The sequence below is a fragment of the Galeopterus variegatus genome, unplaced genomic scaffold, assembly GCF_000696425.1.
Source record: "Galeopterus variegatus unplaced genomic scaffold, G_variegatus-3.0.2 Scaffold20763, whole genome shotgun sequence".
Classification (NCBI taxonomy): domain Eukaryota; kingdom Metazoa; phylum Chordata; class Mammalia; order Dermoptera; family Cynocephalidae; genus Galeopterus; species Galeopterus variegatus.
The window spans coordinates 1-12946 of record NW_007746874.1 but is presented as its reverse complement, the minus strand read 5'-3'; the positions used below and the strand labels follow the sequence as shown (position 1 = coordinate 12946).

The window sequence follows — 12946 nt, the reverse complement described above, 5'->3', positions numbered from 1 at the left end:
GACGGCCCCGGCGGCCGCTGCCAGTGCCGCGTGGTGGGCTCGGGCGTCGCGGTCGACTGCGCCACGCTGACCTCCAAGTGTCTGCTGCTCAAGGCGCGCATGAGCGCCCCCAAGAGCGGCCGTGGGCTGGTGCGACCCAGCGAGCACGCGCTGGTGGACAACGACGGCCTCTACGACCCCGACTGCGACCACGAGGGCCGCTTCAAGGCGCGCCAGTGCAACCAGACGTCGGTGTGCTGGTGCGTGAACTCGGTGGGCGTGCGCCGCACCGACAAGGGCGACCTGAGCCTGCACTGCGACGAGCTGGTGCGCACCCACCACATCCTCATCGACCTGCGCCACCGCCCGGCCGCCCGCGCCTTCAACCACTCCGACCTGGAAGCCGAGCTGCGGCGGCTCTTCCGCGAGCGCTACCTGCTGCACCCCCGCTTCGTGGCGGCCGTGCACTACGAGCAGCCCACCATCCAGATCGAGCTGCGGCAGAACGCGTCGCAGAAGGACCCCGGCGACGTGGACATTGCCGACGCCGCCTACTACTTCGAGAGGGACGTCAAGGGAGAGTCGCTGTTCCCGGGCCGCGGCGGCCTGGATGTGCGCGTGCGTGGCGAGCCCCTGCTGGTGGAGCGGACGCTCATCTACTACGTGGACGAGAAGCCCCCCAGGTTCTCCATGAAGCGCCTCACCGCCGGCCTCATTGCCGTCATCGTGGTGGTCGTGGTGGCCCTCGTCGCCGGCGTGGTCGTCCTGGTGATCAGCAACCGGAGGAAGTCGGGGAAGTACAAGAAGGTGGAGATCAAGGAACTGGGGGAGTTGAGAAAGGAACCGAGCTTGTAGGTACCCGGGGGGCCGGCTGTGGGCTGGGGTACCGGCCATTGTCCCAGACCAGGGTGAGTCACGCTTCCAGATTCCTGGCCCAAAGGAGCCTTTGTTCTCCCAAATCAGTGTCCTCTTCCTCCCCTCTCCACAAACACCAAATTTAATAGACCCTGGTCTCAGGGTCATCTCTCTTTCTGACTTCAGTCTCGAAAGAAGCATTTCTAAAATTCCTTTCCTTTCGGTCTAACAACAAGAAACCGACTGGAAGAGCTGAGGAAAGGATGGCTCAGTGTTATGTGTAAGAACCAAGTGTTTGTATAACAATCCAGCATCGCTTGCAAGGGTCGGAATCCATCTTGAAGGCTTGAGTGAGTTTAGACGGGAAACAGCGTGTTCGCTGTCTTGGGTTCAAGTTATTTGATAAGCTCCACTTGTATCATGGCCTTCCCAACAAGAAGAGGATTTTGTTAATTGGGCCTATGTAGTATCCTCATTTACCATCATTTGTAATGCCAACCACTTATGCTTATCACCAGGAAAGAAAGCCTATTTCAGCCGCCTGAACACATTTTAGATATCTTTGAGAGCAGTTTCTGCCCCAGAAACTCAGCATCTCTTTTTCAGCTCGCCCTTATTACGGATGATATTAGTAATGTTTCCTTTTGTAAATTGTTTGTACATATGTTGTCTTTGATAATACTGCTGTGACTTTTTTTAAAAACACGAATAAATATGGGAAATAAAATAAAATAATAAAATACGGGAAATATTTATAATAAAATATGGGAAAGCCACAAACCAGAAGATGGAGTTTGTGAAAACTTCCTCCAGATTTATACCACTTTGGTCTTCTCTGTCTAATTAACCATGACTCAGATATTTTATTTCAAATTCTAACTCTTTGCAGAAGCAGGCATTTCATATTGCCACTCTGGTGTTTCCTGAGCTATCCTAACTTGCTGATATAAATGCTGTTCTTTCTAATAAGATAATTTGGAAAACTTCAGATGGCAGGAGTGTGAGTTTGAGGGAGGAGGCTAACTTTTGGTTTTCCCTAAGACTTCTCACCTGGGGAGAGGGAAAACGCTGTTTCATGAGCTATATCTCCTTTGAATCTCAGCCATACTCTGAAATAAGTGGTATTATTCACATTCATTCCTTGGGCAAATTACTTAATTTCAAAGTGTTGTGGCTCTAAGAGAGGTTAGATGACTTTCCCACATAATTACAGCCAGTCTGTAGTGGGTCCTGTGCTCTGGCTGTGTGTACAGGTTGTTTTCCTAAGATTTTACTCTGCTTTAAAGACTTTTATTTCCTATTAGCTGTGGAAAACTAGCCACCTGTCTCCTTCACTTTTATCTCCTCCTTTTTACCCATTCACATCTGTTTATGTGAAGCCGAGTGTGCTGCTGTGGAACAGCCTACAGGTAAACAAGTTACTGCAATTACTGGGAAACTGATGCAACAATGGGCATGTATAAAGGAGGGAGTGGCTGTTTTATATCAGGTATTCACAAGAAATAAGCTGGATCCAGGACTTCCCCTGGAATCCATCTCATGCCCCTCCTCCCACCCTGATTCTCCAGTCCATGCCAACTTTTAAAGACTGAAACACCAGTAAGAATTGGCAGGGAGTTAGCTCTCAGCCCCTGTCTTTGCCACTGGGGGCTGTGTCTAGTAGGCAGTGGTGGGGTGGATACTGTAGGATCTCCAGAGATCTCAAAACCTGCAGCCACTCCAGGCCCCAAACATTCTTTCAGGTTCAAAAGAGACTTACTTTTACGCTCAAAAGAGAGGGTGGGAGTGAGCTGGCTCCCCCACAGTGGGAAGGATGATTGAAGTGCTTAAGGTTAGAACGGGCTGAGTAGCAGTGCAAGCGACACTGTCCACTCTCAGGCTCCCTAGGTGCTTCCCGCTTTCCTGAGTCACTAAATGCTTCAGTGGAAGGGACCTAGGAGATCAGCTCTGACCCCTCATTTCACAGATGAAAAGAGCAAGTGACTTCTCAAGATTCATGTTTCCGTGGCACAGCTGGAACTAGAAAGCCTCATTGTTTTGAGAGTAGAAAATAAACAGATTAAGGATCGAGTGGGCAGCTGAACAAAGGAGCTCCCTGAAAAAGCCCATGCCTCCATCAGAATGTCACTCCTGAATAATTACGTTTCTGCATTAATTTGGGACTATGACTCCTTGCATTTTATAGCACTTACAGTTCACAAAGCGCTTTCACATGTATAATCTTCTTTGAGACATTGATTTACTGGAACTAACTGAGGTGTAGACAAACCTGAGTTCAAATTCTGCTTCGCTGGGCCAGGACATCATTTAATTCCCCTGTTCCCCCATCTGTTAAATGGAACTACAAATCCCTCCCTCACTGTTGTGAAGATTAAATGAAGGTCATTGATGTGAGTGCCTTGAACAATCTGGACACCTAGCAAGTTCAGTATATTTTAGATTTTCTCTTCGCTCAGTTATATTCACATCACACATCAGAAAACTGAGGTCCAGAGGGGTTGAATAAATTCATGAGCACACATCCTTCATATGTGAAAGCCAGGGTTTAGGACTTTCAGAGCTGACTTTCTAGTCCAGGTTGCTGCTATCCCATGCACCTAGCAGGTCGAGACACCTGTCTTACTCATTCCTTCCAGGAAAGAGCCCCTTATGCTTCTGTTTTGAAACTCAGCTTGACTTTGCTGAGGACAGGACTCCAGAACCAGCTATCAGCAGGAGGTTATCATCCACCTCCAGAATTTCCCCTCCAAAACCTACTGTTCACTGCCTTGCACTCAGGCCTGGAGCTGCCCTTGGATGGAATGTAAGGAGCAGGTGTGCCTTACCCAGCAAGTTGTAGCCTGTCTGCTGAGCCTGTGAGGAGGCTCAACTGATTTCCTCATATAGGTCACCAGGGCTTTCTACACTCTTGCTATTTCCTTATTTAGAGCAATTTTTAAAAACACCCATTTCCCCCCTCCCGCTTACATATTTTTTGTTTCACCGTGTGCCAGATAGAATCAGAATATCAGAGCTGGAAAGAGCTTGGTGGGTCATTTAGTCCAACACACCCATTCTACAAATGAGGAAACTGAAGCCCAGAGAAGAAAATGTATTTACCAAAGTTAGGCAGAGAGTGGCAGAGCTACCTTAGAGCTTCCAGTACCCTGACTCTATCCTGTCTAATGTTCATTCCACTTGCCTCCCTGGTTAGACTCCTGTTTATTTTTCCTTGATTATTTCTGTTCTTGATTTGTGGTTATTCTTTAGCTTTTCCATATTATTTTAATGGGAGAGATACTTTGTTTAAATGTAAAATGTATAAGCTTTGAAGTTACCTGGCCAATGTTTTCTTAATTATAAAATAGGTATAGTTTTTATCTAACATGCTTGGTTTTAAAGATTAGATGTAAGATCTGAAAAGTTTGAGTATGTATTTAGTAAATGATCACTATTGTTAGAACTACAGCAAGGTACCCCAAGAACCTGGGGGAAAAGTTACTAGTAATGGTTGAGCTCTTTCCAATGGAATGTGAAAAGAACTTGCACTTCTCTTTCTTAAGGGGAGATCTCTTCCCTTAGACTTCTGCTCTTGGGGGAATAGAGCAACCTTGGATGCCACTTGTTGACTAAGGCGGAGCCATGGCTCAGCTTGTTTGTATAAAACTGCTATGCCCAGCCAGGTGGGACGCTCACCTTCAACTATGATATGAGAGAGAAATAAATGTCTTTCTTTTTAAACTACATTATTATTGTTTCTCTTTGACAGTCTTTAATTCTATTTTAGCTTAATCTTTTATCCTAATTGGTATGGGTGGCTATGTGATTATTCCTGTAAAAAATGAGAAAATTAAGACATTTGAGAAGTTAAATTAACTTGCCCACGGACACACATCTAATAAGTGGCATATCTGTGATTAAAACCCAGGCAAATTGGCCCTCAAATCCATGTTCTTAACCAATGTGCTATACTTCCTCTTACAATCTGTAAAATTACAAGCCAGAGTGTATTAGTTTTCTTTTGCTGATATAACAAATTACCATGGATTTGTGGCTTAAACAATATACATTTATTATCTTACAGTGCTCTAGGTCAGAAGTCCAACACAGGCTTCACTGGGCTAAAATCAGGATGTTGGCAGGAATGCATTCCTTTCTGGAGGTGCCAGGGGAAAATTTATTTCTTGCGCATGCAGGTTGCTGGCTTTAGTTCTCTTCAGTTATGGGACCAAGACTTCCACTTTCTTACTGGCTGTAGACTGAGGGCTTTTTCCTCAGATTTATAGAGGCAGCCTGTATTCCTTAACTCATGGTTCCCTTTCTTCATTTTCAAAGCCAGGAATGCAGGTCAAGTCCTTCTCACGGTGCATCTCTCTGACCCTTTCTCCATTGTCTCATCACTTCTGACCATAGCTGGGAATGGTTCCCCACTTGTAAGGGCTCATGTGATTAGATTGGGCACTCTCAGATAATCCAGGATAAGATTTTCCCGTCTCAAGATCTCTAACCTTAATCATATCTGCCAAGTCCCTCTTGCCATGTAAGGTAACATATTCACAGGTTCAAGGGATTAGGATCTGGACATCTTTGGTGGGAGAGGGAATTATTCTATCTGCCACACAGAGAATGGTCCCCAAATCCATGTTCTGAACCAATATGCTATACTGCCTCTGTAAAATTTGTAAGCCAGGGCACATTTTTGTGTGTAGTTATTACTATAGACTGAATGTTTGTGTCCCCAACCAAATTTATATATTGAAATTCTAACCCCCAATATAATAGTATTAGGAAGTGGGACCTGTGGAAGATCATTAGGTTATGAGGGTGGAGCCCTCATAAATAGGATTAGTGCCCTTGTAAAAGAGGCCCCAGAGAGACTCTCACCTCTTCTACCATGTGAGGACACAGCAAAAAGATGGCCATCTATGAACCAGAAGGAGAGCCCTCACCAGACACCAAATGCCAGCTGCTTGGTCTCGGAATTCCCAGCCTCCAGAACTGTGAGAAATAAACTTGTGTTGTTTATCAGCCACCCAGTGTATGGCATTCTATTATAGCAGATTCTATTAAGATCATTACAAAAGAGCTCTTTCCCCCACAGAACTCTCCTCTGTCCCCTTTTTGAACATAGTCTTTTCCAAGGAGGAGAATGAACTGATGGAAGAATTATTCCTGTATCCCACGTAGGGTCATACAGGATTCCTGGCAGTTAGTAAGCACTCAGGAAATGTGTATTGAATCTGACACCAAAGTCTGCCAGTTATTAAGCACATAATGTGGCAAACACTGTCCTACAAGCTTTATCCCCATTATCTCATTCATTTCACGACAATCCCATGAAGATGAAATACGTTCTGTTACTGTTTTACCAATGTGGCAACAAAGGCCCTAAGTAAGAAGTCACATCGCTGGTAAGGGGTACAGCTGGAATTCAGATCCAGGGCTTCCCTCCTTCAGCGTCTGTTCTCTTACCACTAGACTCTTTAACACTGCAGGGCCAAGAACCACGTTCCACGACAAACAGTGATGATCCAGTGAGCAGGCTCATTCTCAGGGACCTAGATAGAGTCCCTCACAGGACTGTTTGAGAGCTTACAAATTTCTTTTACAATCACTGGCGAGTCCTGTGAACATCATCGAGTTTTAATTTCCCTCCTGGAACCATTCTCTGTCATTGCTAAATACCATCTGAGGTTTCATTATTGCCTTTTATAGTGAGCTCAAGGAAGGAACTGTTGGGGGTAGGGATGAACAGGGTGGCTAGGCTCATTCGCTATTGGTGAATTACACTGAAAACAGGAGAGCTGTTTCCCCTGGCACCACAGCAAGCCATACATCCTCAACTTCAGTGGAAATACTCCGGTCCATGCTGTACAAGGAGGCCAAGCCGAGCTGGGTAAGAAGGGAAAGAGAAATGAACTGCACTGATAGTCGGAACACATTAACCAGCAGTGTAACAGCAGGCAGCTCATCTTACCAAGGCATCTTGTCTCCCTGGAAGGAGAGGGACCTGGACTAGATCAGTTTAACCCATTAGAAGCCTGTATCCTCATAGCTCCCACACTGCATGGGGCTGAGTCTCTTTAGTAGATCCAGTACTCTCGACTCCCTTGTTATCTGGCACTGGTTGAGGAAATGTTCTGGTCACCCAAATGTGTTGATACGAAGCACGTTATCATATGCTATTGAAAACATGCCACAGAAGGTGGGAAAAGGCACTGAACTGGCTCAGCAGATGAGGCTTCAAGTCCTGGATCTCGCTTTCTCACTTTTTTAGCTATGTGACTTTGAATATTGAAGTTCACCTCCTGGAACCTCACGTTTGTATCATAAAATGGGGTCTCACAATATCCACTCACTCTAGCTCCTAGGTCTCTTGTCTTCCCATCTCGTCTCAGAGGGACTGACATGAGCTTGACCGTGTGGCCAGTTTGACCAGTGCTGGCTACAGCTTTAGTGCAGAGACCCCAAGTGACTATGAGTGGTTAGTTACTCTGAAGTAGTCACAAGTTGGACAGCCTGTGCCCTCAAAGAGGCCAAGCACTGGTCATTCATTCATTCCTTCAAATATTTTTTTTTTCTTATTTTATGCCAGATGTGCTAGTTTGGGAAATGTATGATGAGTTAAATAGATATGGTCTCTCTGATATTCATTTATTATTTTATTTATTTATTTATTTTTTAAGATGACCGGTAAGGGCATCTTAACCCTTGACTTGGTGTTGTCAGCACCACACTCAGCCAGTGAGCGAACCGGTCATCCCTATATGAGATCCAAACCCATGGCCTTGGTGTTATCAGCACCGCACTCTCCCGAGTGAGCCACAGGCCGGCCCGTCTGATATTCATTTATTATTTTTTTCTCATGTGTGTGTTATCTCTACAATCTTTTCAATAGGAGAAACACCCCTATTATGTGGGTCTTAGTGGGAGGCTATATGGTCTTGCTCCCTGGCAGGTGGGATATGGGCATGTGACCTGGCTCAGTCAATTGAGCTTTCCAGCCTGGACTCTTATTGATCTAGAGGACACAAAGCCATAACTCACAGCAGCATCAGCTTTGCCAAGAGTACAGATGTTCTGCATGTGCCAAGTGTCCAGTGGTGGCAGCATCGGTGGAGCATCCCAATTAGGTTGCCCCATAGCTTGACCTTGGCCATATTCCCTGTTGCCTGGCCATCCTTTAGTTTCTGGTCATTTTCTGTGTCTGATTCTCCATCCTTCCCATTGGTTCTGTGACCCTAGCCTGAATCCTCCAATAAATTTTTATTATGCTTAAGTTTGGCCAGAATCAGTTTCTGTTGCTTACAACCAAGAATCTTGACTGGTAGAGTCTTTGTGATCTTATAGATCTTAAAGGCTAGAGGCATAGACAGTCATTATTCACACAAGTAAGGCCACAATTTAAAAATGATTTAAGGGCTCTAAAGAAAAAGAGCAAATATGGGAGTTCTGACCTAGTCTTGGGGGAAAGGCACATGTATAAGGAATTGGTGCTTGATCTGAGATGCAGTAGATGAGTTTTATGAGTAGATGTTATTTATGAACGAAGAGAAGCATTTTAGTAAGGGAAAACAGCATGTGCAAAGGTCCTGAAGCAGAAGGGAGTGTGGCTTATCTGAGGACCTGAGAGTAGACCTGAAACGTGGAGAGCAAGGACGAGACTGGTGCTACCTGAGGCTAGAGAAGCGAGCTGACAACAGGCTATGGAAGACTTTTGAAGCCTATTACATATTCTGACCTTTATGCAGACAAGGTAGAAAAAGGTGTCTTATCTAGTTGGACTTAGCCCTGCAGTTCAGAAGTTGGCAAATGGGCTGGTAAGTACCTTTGCATAAGGTAGTACCTTTGCATAAGTACCTTTGCAATAAGTCAAGAACATGGGGAAATCATTGAAAGAACATCTTTTAAAGCAGGGAGTGACATAATCAGATTTTTGTTTTAAAAAGATCATTCTCAGAGCTGGCCAGTTAGCTCAGTTGGTTAGAGTGCAGTGTTGATAACACCAAGGTCAAGGGTTCAGATCCCCGTATTGTCCAGCCACTAAAATAAATAAATAAATAACAAATAAATAAAAAGATCATTCCGGCTGGAGTATAGAGAATAGACTGAAAAGGAGAAAGAACAGAAGAAAGGAAACAGTAGAGCACCAGGAATAGGAGAGATAAGGTAGCTTGGCCTGAGGACAGATGTAGAGGATAGTGATGGTGGTGGGGAGAGGTGGGTGTACTGGCAGGATACTCAGGATGTAAAATCAATGGGACTCGGGGATGGATTCTACATGGGGGTGGTGAGGAAGAGAGAAATGTCAAGAACGGTTCCCTGGTTTCTGGCTTTCATGACTAGTTGGTACAGGACACCTTTTTCTACCTTGTTTGCATAAAGGTCAGAATACGTAATAGGTCAGAATGGTGGCACCATTCTCTGAGACAGAGAACTCAGGGAACATGTTTGGTGGGAGGGAAATGATGAGCATGGTCTAGACATGTTGAGTTCAGGCTCCCATCCAGGAGTTGGATAGAGAAGTCTGGTGTTTTATGGGCTGGAGATGGGAATTTGGGAGGCACTGGTTTATAGGTAGTACTTAAAAGCCACGGGTGGGGATGCAGTTGCCTGAGAAAAGGTAACAGACTAAAAAGGGAAGAAGACTAGCACTGTGCTTCAAAGGACTCCAGCACTTCAGGGCCAGAAAGAAGAAAATGAGCTGGCAAAGGAAATCAAGAAAGGTCAAAACCAAGGATAGTGACTAAAGGGCAAGCCCAAACTGGTGCCAAGTCAGAAGACAGGAGCCTCTGAGCAGATTGGGAAGGGAAGCATTGGAGGAAGCATAGTCCCAGACCAAGAGAGCTGCTTCACAATGGACCCTAGTGTCCACCTTTATAGTTATTGTCCACCAGCTGCCTGATGTTTGGGGATAATCATCTGGGGAAAAGGGGAGGGTTGGAGTAGACAGTTCAAGTGACTAATCTGTGAAAGTGATGTGGGAAACAGAGTGGCAAAGAGTGCCTAGGTACAACTTCACAAGTAGCAAAGCTATTTGTCAGTGTGTGATCTTGGGCCAAGTTGCTTAAATGCTGCCTCCCTCAGTTTCCTCACTTGTAAAATGGGCACAATAATATGCCTACCTCCTCACAGGGTTGCTGAGAGAAGTAAATACGTTAGTGAATGTAAAGCACTTAGACTAGTGCCAGCACCCGGTAAGCACTCATAAATGTTAGCTCCTGTTCTGGTTGGGTGAAACTTGAATATCTTTTTTTTTTTTTAATTTTAAGATGACCGGTAAGGGGATCTTAACCCTTGGCTTGGTGTTGTCAGCACCACGTTCAGCCAATGAGCCAACCGGCCATCCCTATGTGGGATCCGAACCCGGGGCCTTGGTGTTATCAGCACCGCACTCTCCCGAGTGAGCCACGGGCCGGCCCGAAACTTGAATATGGTACCCATTGCAAGCTCTGTGGAAGGAGATGCTGTTTCTTTCTTTTTTTTTTTTTTCTTTTCTTTTTAAAAAATTCTTTTTATTCTTTTATGTCTAACACAGTGCCTGGAGTATAGCAGGTGCTCAATAATTAATGCTGATTAAATGGATGGATAGATGAGATGGGTGTAGATGTCTCCCAGAAGGGCTAGCTCTGGCCTGAGTGTTTAAATGGGGCCAAATATGTCCCTTTGACAACTGGGGTTCAGGGAGGTAGATTTCATGTGTTTCTACCCATATCTCATCACTAATATTTAGAAGCAAAAGGAAGAAAAAGAAAGCTACTTAGAACTCCATGAACGGGGCCGGCCTGTGGCTCACTCGGGAGAGTGCGGTGCTGATAACACCAAGGCCCCGGGTTTGGATCCCATATAGGGATGGCCGGTTTGCTCACTGGGTGAGCGTGGTGCTGACAACACCAAGTCAAGGGTTAAGATCCCCTTACCGGTCATCTTTAAAAAAAAAAAAAAAAAAAAAAAGAACTCCATGAAGGTTTCTTAAGGAAAAGCAATATGGAACGCATTTAGACAATTTATGAGTGGAAGAAATATAAAACAATAAGCAAGGAAAACAAAGGACAATATAAAATACAAAAAGTTAATAGCTTTATTATATAAAGAACTTAGATTTGAATTAATTAGAAAAACAATGATCAAATCAAGACCTCAGCTAAATACCTTTGAGCAAATTAGGAAGGGCACCCCCCACCCCCGTGCAGACAAGTTAGAAAAGGCACCCCATCAAGTTGAACTCAGCCTTACAGTGCAGCGCTGGGCAAGTGCACAGGTAGGCAGGTACCTTTGTAGGAATAAAAATGTGCTCCCTCCTCAGTTGAGGGCTAGGTGATCAGAGTCAGGATTGATTTTGGCCTCTGCACCCCCTTGTCCTTGGGCAGCATATACACAGAACAACCTTAAGAGACAGCCCTAACTTCAGTAGAAAATGGACAAAGTCATGAATAGACAATTCCAGAAGAGGAACTAGAAATGCTAATAGAAATCTTTTTAAAAAATATCTAACATCACCACCAAGAGTTAAAAGCACAATGGGATAAAAATTTTCCTCTCTGAAATTAATAAAACTGGTATTACTCAGTGCTAGTGAGAGGGATGTTAACTGTTATAATGCTTCCAGAAAACAAGTTAACAATATCCACTGAAACTTTAGAAGTTTTTATTTTCTGTGACTCCTGATTCCATAAAAAAAGGACTTTATCTTAAGGCAAGGAGCAGTGGTGCAAATGAGACTCACATATGTGACATGCTCCCTGTAGAACTTTTTATAATAGGAAAAAGGTGAAAATAATCTACATATCCAGCAACATCAGGATGGTCATATAGGTTCACAGCTCCTTAGGCTGGTGTGTTGCAGGATTCAGAGATTTTTCAGATATTAGATGAATGATTTGGTTCATGTGTTATTTAATCCCCTCAGCAAGGTCTGTCACAGCATCCTTTAACTGACACACTCAGATTTCTGTCATGAACTTATTAACAGTCACACTAAGCAGTATAAATAGAATACGAATACCCTTAGGTCACTTCAGGTCATCTTTGCTGTCAAATGAGTTTGTGCCAAACTTTCAAAACAGCTTTTGGATTTCAGAGCTTTTTGGACTTGTGAATAAGGAATTGTGAATCTATAAATTATGGTATAATCCTTAAACATTTTTTAATATGGGAAAATGCTCACAATATAGTGTTAAATGAAGGAGAGGAAAAAGTAACAAAATTATATAAAAAAATGGGAACAAATTTGTCATTTTAAATACAAAACTTGTTTTAAATCCAAACTGATCATAACTGCTTTTGTTTTCCTCCTTTTCTTCTTTCCTTTTTTAACTTTGAGTGGAGTGGTATAATCTTTATTAGTGGAAAATTTGATTGTTTTCTTCACTGAGTATTACTTCACTCTTCCCTGAAGAACCTGCTAGCATAGAAGAAAGGGAAACGCTTTCTTGGCTACCTCCTTTTTGGTAAAGCAGAATATGAGTCATAGGATATACAATGGAGGTGCTTTGCTTGGGTGAGAGGCTAAAGAAATGAAATTGCTTTGTGTAAAGACATGGGAGAAAATATTTTGGCATGAGATGGAGTCGGGGGTGGGGAGAGAAGAAGGATCATTTTGTAAAAGATTGGATCCTTTATTAGTTTCCTGAGAGCTGCCATAACAAAGTACTACAAACTTGGTGGCTTAAAATAATGGATATTAATTTCTTACAGTTTTGTAGGCTGGTGTCCAAGTTCGAGGTGTCAGCAAGGCCGTCTTTGCTCTGAAGACTCTAGGTGAAAACCTGTCCTGTGTCTTCTAACGTTTGGTGGTTGTGGCAATCCTGGCACTCCTTGGCCTGAAGCAACATAACTCCAGTCTCTGCTCTCTTCACATGGCTGCCTTCCCTCTGTGTGTGCCTCTGTGTCCACATTTTTATCTTCTTGTGAGGACACAAATCACTGAGTGAGGGCCCATTCTAATCCAGTAAGACCTCATTTTAACTTAATCTGCAAAAGACCCTATTTCCAAATAAGGCCACATTTACAGGTTCCAGGTGGACATGAATTTTGGGGAGATACTATTCAACCCAGTTCAGACCCCTAGTATGTGACTTGACAAAGAAAAGGGAATTCTAATTTTCCATTTATTCTAAAGGTTATGTCCACT

General features: G+C 44.0%; 1 protein-coding gene across 1 annotated transcript; it reads left to right on the top strand.

Annotated features, from left to right (window-relative positions):
* Nucleotides 1-6: 6 nt before the first annotated feature.
* TACSTD2 (tumor-associated calcium signal transducer 2) lies at nt 7-1569 on the top strand. The gene has a single exon (XM_008564610.1). The coding sequence runs from the start codon at nt 100-102 to the stop codon at nt 832-834; it is 735 nt and encodes a 244-aa protein (XP_008562832.1). The 5' UTR covers nt 7-99; the 3' UTR covers nt 835-1569.
* Nucleotides 1570-12946: the final 11377 nt, after the last annotated feature.

Excerpts from the sequence above, each read along its gene's own strand:
- TACSTD2 (XM_008564610.1), top strand. The coding sequence starts at position 100 with ATGAGCGCCCCCAAGAGCGGCCGTGGGCTGGTGCGACCCAGCGAGCAC.